Source organism: Anolis sagrei, chromosome 6 (assembly GCF_037176765.1).
Source record: "Anolis sagrei isolate rAnoSag1 chromosome 6, rAnoSag1.mat, whole genome shotgun sequence".
NCBI classification, from domain to species: Eukaryota; Metazoa; Chordata; class Lepidosauria; order Squamata; family Dactyloidae; genus Anolis; species Anolis sagrei.
In genome coordinates this window covers 107504816-107517225 of record NC_090026.1, presented here as the reverse complement: position 1 = coordinate 107517225, position 12410 = coordinate 107504816, and the positions used below count along the sequence as shown (strand labels likewise).

At 38.3% G+C, this 12410-nt stretch overlaps 1 protein-coding gene and 1 pseudogene across 6 annotated transcripts in view; both read left to right on the top strand.

Moving 5' to 3' along the window:
- NEBL (nebulette) overlaps window positions 1-12410 on the top strand; it is a 152716-nt gene that overhangs the window by 86220 nt on the left and 54086 nt on the right. For 4 of the 6 annotated variants that reach the window (XM_060782370.2, XM_067470330.1, XM_067470331.1 and 1 more), the window contains exons 2-3: window positions 11618-11709; window positions 11801-11872. The exons of the other annotated variants lie outside the window; for them this stretch is intronic. In XM_060782370.2, the coding sequence (XP_060638353.2) occupies window positions 11626-11709; window positions 11801-11872 (156 nt within the window). In that variant the 5' untranslated portion in view covers window positions 11618-11625. The remainder of the gene's footprint in view (window positions 1-11617; window positions 11710-11800; window positions 11873-12410) is intronic. 6 annotated transcript variants of the gene reach the window in all.
- Window positions 9888-11060, top strand: LOC132778902 (thiosulfate sulfurtransferase/rhodanese-like domain-containing protein 3 pseudogene; annotated as a pseudogene).

Genomic DNA, 12410 nt, shown 5'->3' with positions numbered 1-12410 from the left:
AACTTGCCACAGAATTTACTGTTTTGAGGGGAAGAGGGAAAAAGGTGTAAAGCTAAACATGCTTGAGGCATTTCAGATTCTGCTGTTCTCTACATCATTGAGGAATTTGTCATGGCTTGTTATGGAGGGGATCTGTCATGGTTTTTCGTGATGGGGCATTTGTCTGTTTAGGCTTGAGAGATAAGGCAATTTATAGTCTCAACCCAAAAATACAAGAAATTTCCTCAGGACATTTTCATACATTTGCTAAACACCTTTTGCACAATCTGTTTCTGTAATGTGACATAAATAAAACTGTCTAGAATGTACATTAAAATTTGTTCTATAGCGATTTGGCATGCTCTCCCTCTCTTTCTGTATGCATGCCAACATGTTTGAAGAAGCGGGCTTTTATACATTGAGAGTTAAAACAACTTTGTTAATCTTCAAATGACACAAACCTCTACTGTGTTTTTGCAGTAGCCTAGTGTGACTACAACTCCTTTAGAAGTTTATCACATAGTGAGCAAATCCATGTGCTACAATCCTCCGGCACCATACTACAATCCTCTGGAATGGCATCGTTAACTAAATCTCCTGTTAGGTAGGATAAATGATGAATAAGTTGAAAGTCACCTGGGACTTTTTTGAGTACTAATTTTTTTCTTCATGTCAGGAGCAGCTTGAGAAACTGCAAGTCGATTTTCATGTGAGAGAATTGGCCATTTGCAAGGACATTGCCCAGGGGATGCCTGGGATGTTTTGATGTTTTACCATCCTTGTGGGAGACTTCTCTCATGTCCCCGCATGGGGAGCTGGTTGGCAGAGGGAGCTCATCTGCGTTCTCCCCGGATTCGAACCTGCAACCTGTCGGTCTTTAGTCCTGCCGGCACAATGGTTTAACTGACTGCACCACTGGGGACTCCATTTTGAGTACAATTCCTAGGGGGGAAATCCTAAGATTAGGCAATGGAGGACCATCAAATGGTCCTAAGACCCTGCTGTCTTGAACCTCTTTATCAATCTTAGCCCTAACTATCTTTTCCATTCCTATCACTGATTTAAGTTTGTGTGAAGTATATGGTAACTGCTGCCTCCGGCAAGGGATGCGGAAACCATAGGAAAACCCTTTTCTAATATATGTTGCAGCCGCAATATTAGGGTACCCATCTAGCCACCGCCTGAGTTCTAATAGATTAATTGGACTGGTGCCCTTTTGAAATTGCTGGCTGTCCAGTGTTTTGCTTTGGAACTGTGTAATCCTTCTGACCAGCTTTCGCCTTATGAGCCTTGACACAGGTTTTTGCAGCATGAATTCCATTGCAGATTGTACAAAACTCCTGGAATCTGAAGGCTTTCTTTGAGTAAAATCCATGGGCTGCAAAATCCCAACAGAGCGATCACTGCTGCGATCACTGCAGTTGTGATGTGCCTTGCTGATTAAAGGATTGAGCTTCCCTGGCATATTGAATTATATGACCACTGTCTGCCCCTTCACTAGGCAGGGCATGGTCATAACCTGCACCTGGGTTATCTTTGAGATCCCACCTAAGCATGGGGTGTCTGGCAGCTTAGAAATGGAATTGTTTGTCATAAAGGAGCCACACATTAGCTAGAAAATCTATATATGAACCATAGATTATATTGAAATATTCGAAAGAGAGAGAGAGAGGACCCGTGCTGGGTAAGATTTCACTGTGACACCAGCATAAACTAAATAACTGGCTAACTAATTAGCCTAGTTTCTATCTATCTTCCTTCCTTTTGTTTTTTCTTTCTGTCTCTCATCCAATTCATCTTTTTCTTTTTTTCTCAAGCTCTCTAAATAATAATGAGAATATAACTGCCTATTCTCCTTTCATGTTTTTGTTGATTATGCTCTGAGTTAACTGTCCTCCTAATGCTATTGTATTGATTTGGTGCAGCCCCCAATTAGCCCTTGCTTGGGGGCATTATTGGTTTTGGCTTGGGCCCCCGAACCCCAAATAGCTAGGCCAGCTTGGGGGCTGCCATGGATTCTGTTGGCCTAATACAGCAGGGTAACTCACTAGTGCTTGTGGTTCCACTCAGCCTGGTTGTTGTGGCCCTCCGGGCTCCCACCTGATTATTGGTTGGTTCCCCAGGGATTCTGCCCCATATTTGTAGGCTCAATAATAGCTCTGTCCTTCTCACCTGTGGTGGAAGTTGAAGGTATCTCTCTTGGCTCATCAATGGGAACCACATCTTTAGTAACAAGCTGCATCTCTTGTTGTTCCATTGGCTGCACTGCCACCGGCTGTACTGCGGGAACATCTGCACCTTTCTGATGATCAGCTTCTAAGGCGGAGATGCAATTCTCAAGATGTTTAATTAATAACACTTTTCTACCCTTCCTGGCTGGTCAAGATTGTAAGGCCAGCCTTGCATCCCCACGTCCACCCTCCAGAGTGCGCAAACACACAGCTAGGGCCTCAAGGGCTGCTCCCAAGTCCACTGTTGCACTGTAGTACCTTTCCACCTAACACCACACAATGTTCAAATAATCAAATAAGTAAAAGTTTATCAATATATAAGTATAAACAGAAAACAAGTCAAAAAAGAAGCAGCAAAAGTACAATAAGTACCTTCCCAACGAGATCAAGAGTTCATCAGCTCTTGAGCCAGGGCATTAAAAAGCAATCCACTGAGACTTAAGTTAATGCAAAGCAAAAGCATACTTAAGCAGGGTATTGTTCAAAAGTTAAATATTGTATTATTCTTTCATGGGTTTTGCACTTCAAATAAGATATGTGTACATGCATTTGTGTTTTTTTTACAAATATAGTACAGATTCCCATCAGTCTGAAGGACTGTGAACTGACCTTCTGTCTCGTTTGTAGGAAGTGTTGTTTTCAAATTTGGCAAGAAAGTTTTATCTTTTTTCCACTGAAAGGACAATCAGTTGCACAGTGGACTATAGCAATAATTGGGACAAAACTGATGTACTTCTAGAACTCTACATAAATGTTTTGCTATCTAGCTCTAGCCCGTTGTGGGTCATTCACAAGGAAGTACTCCAGGGTAAAATTTCATATGATTTTCTCTCTTTCTCTCTCTCTTCCTCTGAGTATGTATGTAAAAATAATGCAATGGGAAACTTCATTGGTGATATTTTTAAAAATTGGAATTAGTTTTTTCTCTTGCAGTTTTTCATTTATTTGACAAAAGATGCTATTTAAATAATTTCTCCTACTGTTTAAAATAACATTAGATATCACATCCACATAAATATGTTAACAGAGCTAATTAAATTAAAACACAGTAGAGTCTTGCTTATCCAACCATTACTCATCCAATGTTCTGTATTATCCAACGCAGTCTGCCTCCAGTCCGGATCCACCGCTGTTTCAATACATTGCGATGTTTTGGTGCTAAATTCGTAAATACAGTAATTACTACATAACTTTACTATGTATAGATCTGCTTTTTCTGTCAATTTGTTGTAAAACACGATGTTTTGGTGCTTGATTTGTAAAATCATAAGGTAATTCGGCGTTTAATAGGCTTTTCCTTAATTGCTCCTTATTATCCAATGTTTTTGCTTATCCAACGTTCTGCTGGCTCATTTATGTTGGATAAGTGAGGCTCTATTGTATGTCAAAGGCAGCAGATATATTCTTGGCCCATTAGAAGAGAACATTAATTTTATTTTGTTGTTCCTTGAATTTCATTGTGGCTTGCTTGGTAATCTTCATGTCATTCATGCTTGGGGTTTTCAACTGTTTAAAATCAATGCTTACAAAAAATATCTCATCTGATTAGTATTAATAAGAGATTGTACAATCACGAGTAAGTCCGGAATTTCTAGTTTGAGTTTTATGACATTAACAGTGGAGTGCTTCAAATTACTAACATAGTGAACTGGGGTTACTGTTTGTTAGATTTAGAAGTGTGTTAGGAAATGAAATAAGGCTGCAGCTTGAAAAAGGTATGTATAAATAAGATTTGACATTTCCCTCTTTTGCCTCCTGGCAAAGCCTCATGCCATTTTGATTTACAGATTATTATCTTCAGGCTTTTGATGAGACTTAAAACTCTCTTCTCTTGCTCTAGAAAAATCTGCAAAGCTCATTGCTACAGATTCAAACCAGCCTCTGGCGTTAGAAAATCTTTTCCTTTTCTCTTTTTTTATTGAAAGGCAGGCTTTGGCTGCCTATGAGATCATCAGAAAGATAAAAGCCTAAAAGCTCATCCAAGTTATGCCCTTGGCCCTCCTGGAAATTAACTTTCTGGTGACAGCCTGAATATGGAAACATTAATAAATACACTTTTTGTTTGAAAAAGCATCTGTCCTACTTATCTTGTCAGTTGTAGCTTATTTTTAGATTGCATTTTATGTCATTTTATCCTCCTTATTCCTATTTTTACCACAACAAGTTCATGTTCGTGTTGTCCTTTTCTACTTCTATTCCTCTTGTTCCTAGTGTTCAGCAACACCTATGTGTGTGCGTGTGTGTGTGTGTATTTACTCTGGATAGAGTTTACTTCTAACCTGCTTCCAAAGAAATCAGGGAAAACAAAAAAACTCTAACCATCCTTGAATCAAATAATTTTGTAGTAGTAATCATTATAGTAGCTTAGCCCACATTGATTTTAGTTTATCTATTCATGTCTAAGTGGAGGAACACACTATTGTTCATTATATTTATGGACAAATTATCTTCATATATTAATTTAATTAATCAATTGCAGCATTCATACTTGCTTCAAACAGACAAGAGTTTTTTCTCCCACCCTGGACATTCACAGATATATCAACCTCACTTGCCTTGCTTCCAAAAAATCTCACAACCTCTGAGGATGCCTGCCATAGATGTGGGCGAAACATCAGGAGAGAATGCTTCTGGAATATGGCCATACAGCCCGAAAAACTCACAGCAACCCAGTGATTCTGGCCATGAAAACCTTCAACAACACATTAAAACCATAAAGCCCCCCTCTCACAATAAAAAGGAATGAAGTTCCTTATCAGTTTTCAAGCACCTGCTGGTTGTAACGTATATTGACTATCTGAATTCTCAGTTACCTTTGCCAGATGTCAGAGCCCAATAAATGTCCTGTCTGTTCTACGTATCACTGAGATTTCCTCACTTACTCCCTAGTGTGAGTTCACGCTTCCTCTCTGTTTTATGTGTTTCCACATTCCCACTGGCAGTTCTGCTAGAGCCAAAACAGACAAACCCAGCCAACTAAAAGTCAAATGACTTTGATCCAACTCAGGATGACAAAGACCAAGTGGAAGATAATAAACATGTCAGTCCTCCGGCTTGTCTGTTCCCATAAAGTACAGATAGGAACCCAGGACATCAAGGAACCCAGTTTATAGGGTTTGGGGGCAGCTCCAACTTGTCCATGCATTGTGTCTTCAATTTGCCTGTCAATTAATGGCAACTCTATGAAGTTTTCTTAGACAAGGAATACTCAGAGGTGGTTTGTTATGGACTTTCTCTGAAATACAGTCTAGAGCAGCTGAATTCCCTTTATGGTCCACTATCAAACTACTAATCAGGCCAGAACCTGCTTAACTTCCAAGATCAATCAGGATGTGGTGCCTTCAAAGTATTTAGACTGAGGTCCTCCCATATATTACTGACGATAAATGGAAGGTGACTTCCACTTCTGTTTCTGGGCAAAAGAAAAGCTTCCTGCTAGGATAAGTCATGGGGTGGTTATGCCTTGCTGAAGCAGAAGGCTTCTTGAAGACTTCTAGATGCACCAAAGATTACAAAAATATCACTTGGAAGTGATATGTGATCAACAGTGACATGTTTCCTATGCTTCACATAAAGTATTGAGAACATATCCAGCGGCAATGTGTTCTTTGAGCTAAAGAGAACTCTTCAACCCCTCCTTAGATTTATGTAGCTCTAGGTCTTATTTCTTCTTTTAGTTCTTGAGGCACCTTTAGGCTGTAAAGTCTCATTAGATATTGGGAAAATAGGCTTGTAGGCTCATAGAGCTACAGGGTGCTTTCTTCTCTTCCCTCTTCAAATCCCAGAGAAGAGAGATAAGGAGGAGGCAATTTAAGAATAACTTCTTCTAGCTACTATCTTTCTAGGAATTTTGCAGTACTCTTTTTGACTGCTTCATTCTGTTTTATCTGTTTCAGTCTTGATTTAGCAATGTTGATGTGGCTAATATCTCAAGCTAATACTGGGTATATTGCTGTGTTTATAGATCCCTGTGTTTAATCATTCACAGAGTTGTTACAGCTGAACTGTGAAATCTAGTTGTGCTTTAAGGACTATATGCAAAGCAGAATATGCTAAGTAGTGGGAAAAGATAGCCTAATAACTGCTAGGTTATATAACATGTTTTTTTCCCAACCAGCATTGAATAGCTGCTTTAAATCGTGAGGCAAGTTAATCAATTGGTAGAGCAGTAGCGACAGCTGTGCGTGCTGGAATGTAGTATGGCAAATATAAAATAGGTATTTGACAATGTGTAGGCAGAATTATGTTTTTCAGGAGGTTACAGGAAAGAGCCATATTTATCATCTTGTCCCTGTTGTCAAGGTAACCGTGTTTCCTCGTTGAGTAGCATTCTTGGTAGGGAGCCTAACTTTCCTATACCTAATTGTAGTTTGCTACTACATTTTCAATTCGTTTTTTTCTTAAAAGACATTACTTCCCACCCTGTCAGGTTGGGGTCAAAGTAATGGAACAGCCCATCTACTAGCACATGGGTTTTGCCATGCTTCCTGTATATTTGAAGTGGGAGGAGATTTAAAGTGAAAGGCAGGGTGGAAAAGGACTTTGAACCTTCCCCTGTTAGCATTCTTTTGCAAAATGCCATTGGCCTGATGGTTTTATGTCTAAGATAGGACATTTGGTTTTTATGGCCCAATATTATCAGTCTATGCATTTTGGTTAATCAACTTTGCTTTATCTTATCATTCTTTGATAGTTTACACCAACAGTACACTTCGAGTTTCTGTTCTTTTCTAAACATCTTAAGGGCGAAGGATTTTTAGGGTCCCTTCAATTGTTGTCCCGCATTGCTTTCCACCCTCACACTCATGGTTATTCAGCTGTTCCAGAAAGTCCAGCGGAGAGAAGAACAAAAACCCTACAGTCCATTTCATGTACATAGAAGAGAGCTTTCTGGTTGAGCTATGGCTTCTCATCTTGATATAGGTTTTTTTTTCTTATGTCAAGTTACCATAATGGCATGTTAGTTGACTTTAAATGTGCTTGAGTAAAGCTGAATATCAGAACCAGGTTTTGCTGCTGCTTCTTAGATGTCTTCCACATACAAGATCATGGTCAGCCTTGCAATCACAATTTTGTTTTTAATATGTTTTCTCTGATATATATCTCACTTTTAGTCTTAGGAAACAAGTATAATGTAGCCCAAAGAGACAGACTAGAGGTCTGACTAGAGACATCACAGAGGTTCTCAAACTATGGGTCCCCAGGTGTATTGGCCTACAGCTCTCAGAAATCCCAGCCAGTTTACCAGCTGTTAAGATTTCTAGAAGTTGAAGGCCAAAACATCCGGGATCCACAGGTTGAGAACCATTGCAGTAGACAATGAATCCACTTAAAATCTGGTGGCTACCTCCTGCAGAATTGTGGGATTTGCAATTTAAGGTGAAGCCTCACTAAACTACAAACCCCAGAATTCTGCAGGAGGCAGAAATCGGATTTAAAGTGGATTCATTCTCTAGTGTGATGAAGTAAATAAAGTAGGGAGACATATAGAGAAAAGATGGAAAAAAAAAAGAGACAGATGTACACATCTACACTTTGGTGTTGCTTGGTAGGACTTGAATATACATAGCAAGAATTGAACAGTTTTTGACAAGTTCTGGCCAACTGCACTAGCAGGTTCCTCAGAGCTGGCCTGAAATTATGCCCTTTGTGCCTCTAAAAGACAGATCTAATATTACTATCTCCCTGTTAGATGCCACTCCTCTAGGGATGAGGGATTCCTGCAAAATGAAGTTGGGTTTGCGGTGAAATGGAGCAAAATTATTATAATGTGTTCGTAGTGAAACAGAGGATATAACAGTTCAAGTTTTCAAGTTATTTTTAATACACTATTCCAAGATTGATTGATATTACGATCTCCCTGATACAGATGGTTGTTCTGTGGCTAAAATATTCCTGAGGAATTTGGGGGTTTTGTTGCAAAACAAAGTTCATCCAAAGAGCAGGGCCAGTTTCAAAGAATTTGAGAAGAGCAAAATGAGTCTGTAGTAAGTTCATCTGAGGTGAAGGGAAAATAGGGCAGAGCAGGTAGGACAAATTACTGGAACACTGCCATCTCCCTAGTCTGGTCCTTAGCTCACAAAACAACAATACGAGGTACTTTAGTATCCCCTTGGCCGCCACCCCAATGCCAGTATTACACAACTGAAGTTATTTTAGAAAACCAGCATTTTCTGAATCATTACATTTTATAGAAGAGTTATTTTTGTATGTTTTTACAGCATCACAGTAACTTGTATACTTGTTAAGGTGGCCAGCCTGGCCTTATTCAGAATGGATGGCACACTTTAAAGAAAATATATCAAGATCTAGCAGAAGATTGTTCTGGAATTGCATACTGAACTGCAAGGCTCCCTGAAAAACCTATAAATATACCAGTTTTAAAGGGGTTTTTAGCAACCCTTATTTGTAATGGATGGTGTAATTTGTTTTAGTCAAGTTACTCCGCTAATCTCAGAGTTCAGCAGTTGTCACAAGGTTTCTTTCTCCATTAACCTTCTGTATTTTTACACTGAAAAAAGCAAACATGGCTTTTCACTGAATGTGTGAACTGTCATTTGTGTAATCCTATTAAACATTAGGATTGTATAATCAAGTGTAACTAGATCACATTGAATACTGAACTCCATGCCATTGTATTTCAGATTTTTATGTATAGTTCAGAAAGGTGGACAGTGAATAAAGATGATAGGAAGAGAATCAACACATTTGAAATGTGGGGCTGGAGAAGAGTTCTGTGAATACCAAGGACTCCAAAAAAGACAAATAAATGAAATGGGTCCTAGAGCAATTCAAACCCAAACTTCCCCTAGAAGCCAAGATGACTTAGATGAGACTTCCTTAAATGAGACTATTTTTCATGAGAAAACGTTACTCTTTAGAAAAGACAACAATGCTTCATAAGGTAGTTGGAAAAGAGGGAGACTGCATTACAACTGGGTAGACTCAACCAGGTAACACACAGCAAGATGTGAACAGGGTTACTGAGGACAAGGTGACTTAGAGGTCTCTTCATATGAGTCTCCATAGGTCAGCATCAGCTTGATGACAATTTAGGACTACAATCAATTTTGCGATATATTTCTGAAGTTTCAAATTGTTCATTCTCATATCAGTACTAAGATGCACATTTGCTCTGTTATATTTTCAATTTGGGAGTGAATTCTATACCAATTTTCTTCTTCAAGAAAAGAACATACTGTTTTAGCAGTTTGCTTCATACTGCGAGAAAGCCGTATTAAAAAAGTACAGTTTTTCTGTGCAGTTTCCATGTTGTTTAGTGCATAAAATAAGTATTTAATACAGAATAAAATGTTTCTTGCACAGAAAAAATCCTGTTTTCTACATAAATCAGTCACATGGGAATCTTGTATAGAATAAACCCCAAATTGCATTTATCTTTGTTCAGTAAATAAAATTTCTGTATAGAAAACGCTATTACTATAACAGACATCCACATCTGAGTTTTCTTCATAACGTAATTTGGTAACCTGTATTTTTGGATGGTTGGGAAAAACTTGCAGCCTATTTAAGGAAGAGTAAATCAATACAGATGATTGATGCTATTGTTAGGTAAATATAATTCTTTCATTTCTGAATCACCTTGAGAGCAAAGGCCAAGAAGCCAGCAGGTGAATGCTGTGGCCTACTAAGGACCCCGCCTCCTCTCTTAAGGAAATGTGGAGGGGCTCCCCGAGGCAGCTGGGATGCATTAGTGGTGCCCTTGGCCCCCGGTGCCCAGCCACACAGCCTTGCCGAGGCCCAGGGCTGCACCAGCAGGCTCGGGGTCCCTGCCAAGGAGCTCTCCTTCAGCTCAGCTCTGGCATTCTCAGAACCAAGCAATTCTCTGTTTGCCGTTTTTGTACCTCCGAGGAGGACCACAACATCTCATACAAGGAACTCAAATAGTTGCTGGACTCCAAGGCCATTTCACTTATTGATGTCAGGGAGAAATGGGAGATTGGGAAATCTGGGGAAATCCCTGGATCCATCTGCATTCCACTGGGTGAGATTGCAAAAGCATTACAAATGGACTCAGAAGATTTTCAAGAGAAATATAGTCAAGATATGCCTTCTAAATCAGGCCACTTAGTCTTTTCCTGTTGGGCAGGAGTGAGAAGTAAGCAAGCTCTAGCTGCTGCAAAGTCTCTGGGTTTCAGCAGAGTTCAGCATTATGCTGGTGGCTTCAAAGAATGGAAAGATATGAATCTTCTGTAAAGAAATGCTTTCTGGAAAAATTATTCAACATCTTGAAACTACATGGGAATGTTGCAGATCAGCCTAAGATTCTTCTTAAAATGTCTAAGGTAGATTTTTTGAAAGGGGTCGTATGGTATTTAAATTATTAGCTCTTCCTATGATAATGGCATGTTAGTTGACTTTAAATGGCATGTGGAGTTCCTTCAGTCATGACATCAGATGAAAGCTATGTATTATAAAAAGTAATAAATATGAAACTAGCAAGAAAACTTACAATACATTTCCCAGCAGAAATATGTTTTTGTTCAAACAGATAGAAGTGAAAACTACTGACTTTGACATTATATTTATTGTATATAACTGTAGTAGCCAGTTACTATCCTACAAAGTTACAGTTTATGAAAGATTTGCCCCAAAGAAATGGGAGATTATTGTTTCCATTTGATGTTTGATGTTTTGTCTTACGTCTGTTATAAAAGGCTGTGCTTTTTATTTAATTTTAGTTTGTTAAGTTATAATTCGTATTTATATTTTGGGTTGTATAAATTTTGTTAGTATGGATGTATTGTTGTATTCAGGCACTGAATGTTTGCCTTTTATGTTTGGAATCCACCCTGAGTCCCTTTGGGGAGATAAAGCGGAATATAAACAAAGTTTTATTATTATTCTTATATTATTATTATTGATTGTAAAGTTTAAATCAGTTAAAACCTAGACTTTGCATGGAAAATAAAATTCAGAGTTAGAACAGTTATCTTACCCTGAGCTTCTGTTATTAGACACTGAATTATTAATTCTTGGTCAAGTTTAATGTATTGTTATTATATTACCATTTTAATACATTCTTTTAATACACTTTATATGGGACTACAGATTTGATGTGTTTCAACTTTGGATGATTTTGCTGTGTTATATTTGTTGTTTGCTATGTCTTTGTGGCAAAGGAAAAATAGTTGTTTAAATTTGGTTGCAAGAAATGATTAACGGTTCTTTTTTAAAAGAATGGTCAATAGCAAGGGCATCTGTGATGCCTTTCACTCCACTCAGTGCTGCATTGTTTAGATAAGACCCTTCAAATGCTGCCTAAATAAGGAAGAAACCACAGGGAGGTTAAACTTGCCACAGGACAACAGTGGCAGAGACAGTCAATAGGTTGAGCAGGACACAAGCTATTTTATTTTACTGAAGTTTTCCCATTTTCCCAACAGAACAAAAAATGAGAGTACCATTTCAGGAATCTAGAGAGAATGAAAATGAGGAAGAAGAAGAGGAAGAGGAGGAGGAAGATTATGATGGAAAGGTGGGTGGCTCTGACACATTTTTCAGAGTGCTAAAGAATTCACTGCGTGACTTGTACTCATTTTAATAATGCCATTCTCTGTCTATTGTAGGTATTCCTTAAGCCGGTTGTTGAAGATAAAAACATGGAACTTGCTAAAAGATGTACTGAAATGATAAGCAATGTGAGTAAAGCCTTCCAATTATGCTTTAATTTCTTATTACGGGTAATTATTTATAGTAACACTAATATTTAAAACTTACATCAAGCATACACCCAACACCATTAAACAGAAATGAAAAATACGTTCCACAAAATGTATTTATGCGTTTGAAAAGGTTGGTAGTGTCATTTAAAATTTACGTTGTAAGACTGTCTTGTGTCTTTTTAGATATTTTCTTTTTTACTTGGCAAAGCTTTCAGCACTTTTCATCTGTCAGTAGAAGCTTAATTCCGAGCACACTGACATATTTGGATGGGATTTAAAAGACGGTGATGCATACCCAAATTCTTTCGAAACTGACTCTAAGGAGCTTGATGAGGGCTGAATTTAAGTATTTAGTGGTGCTCTGCCTCACCCATTTTCACAGATTAGCTTTGAATGTAATATTCAAGGATACTAATGTGGAAAAAGATTCAGCTTAAGTTGTCCTTAGGGTTCATACTAATGTGATTTTTACCGTACTTTCAGTTTATTGCTATGTTACAGCTGGTATTATAGA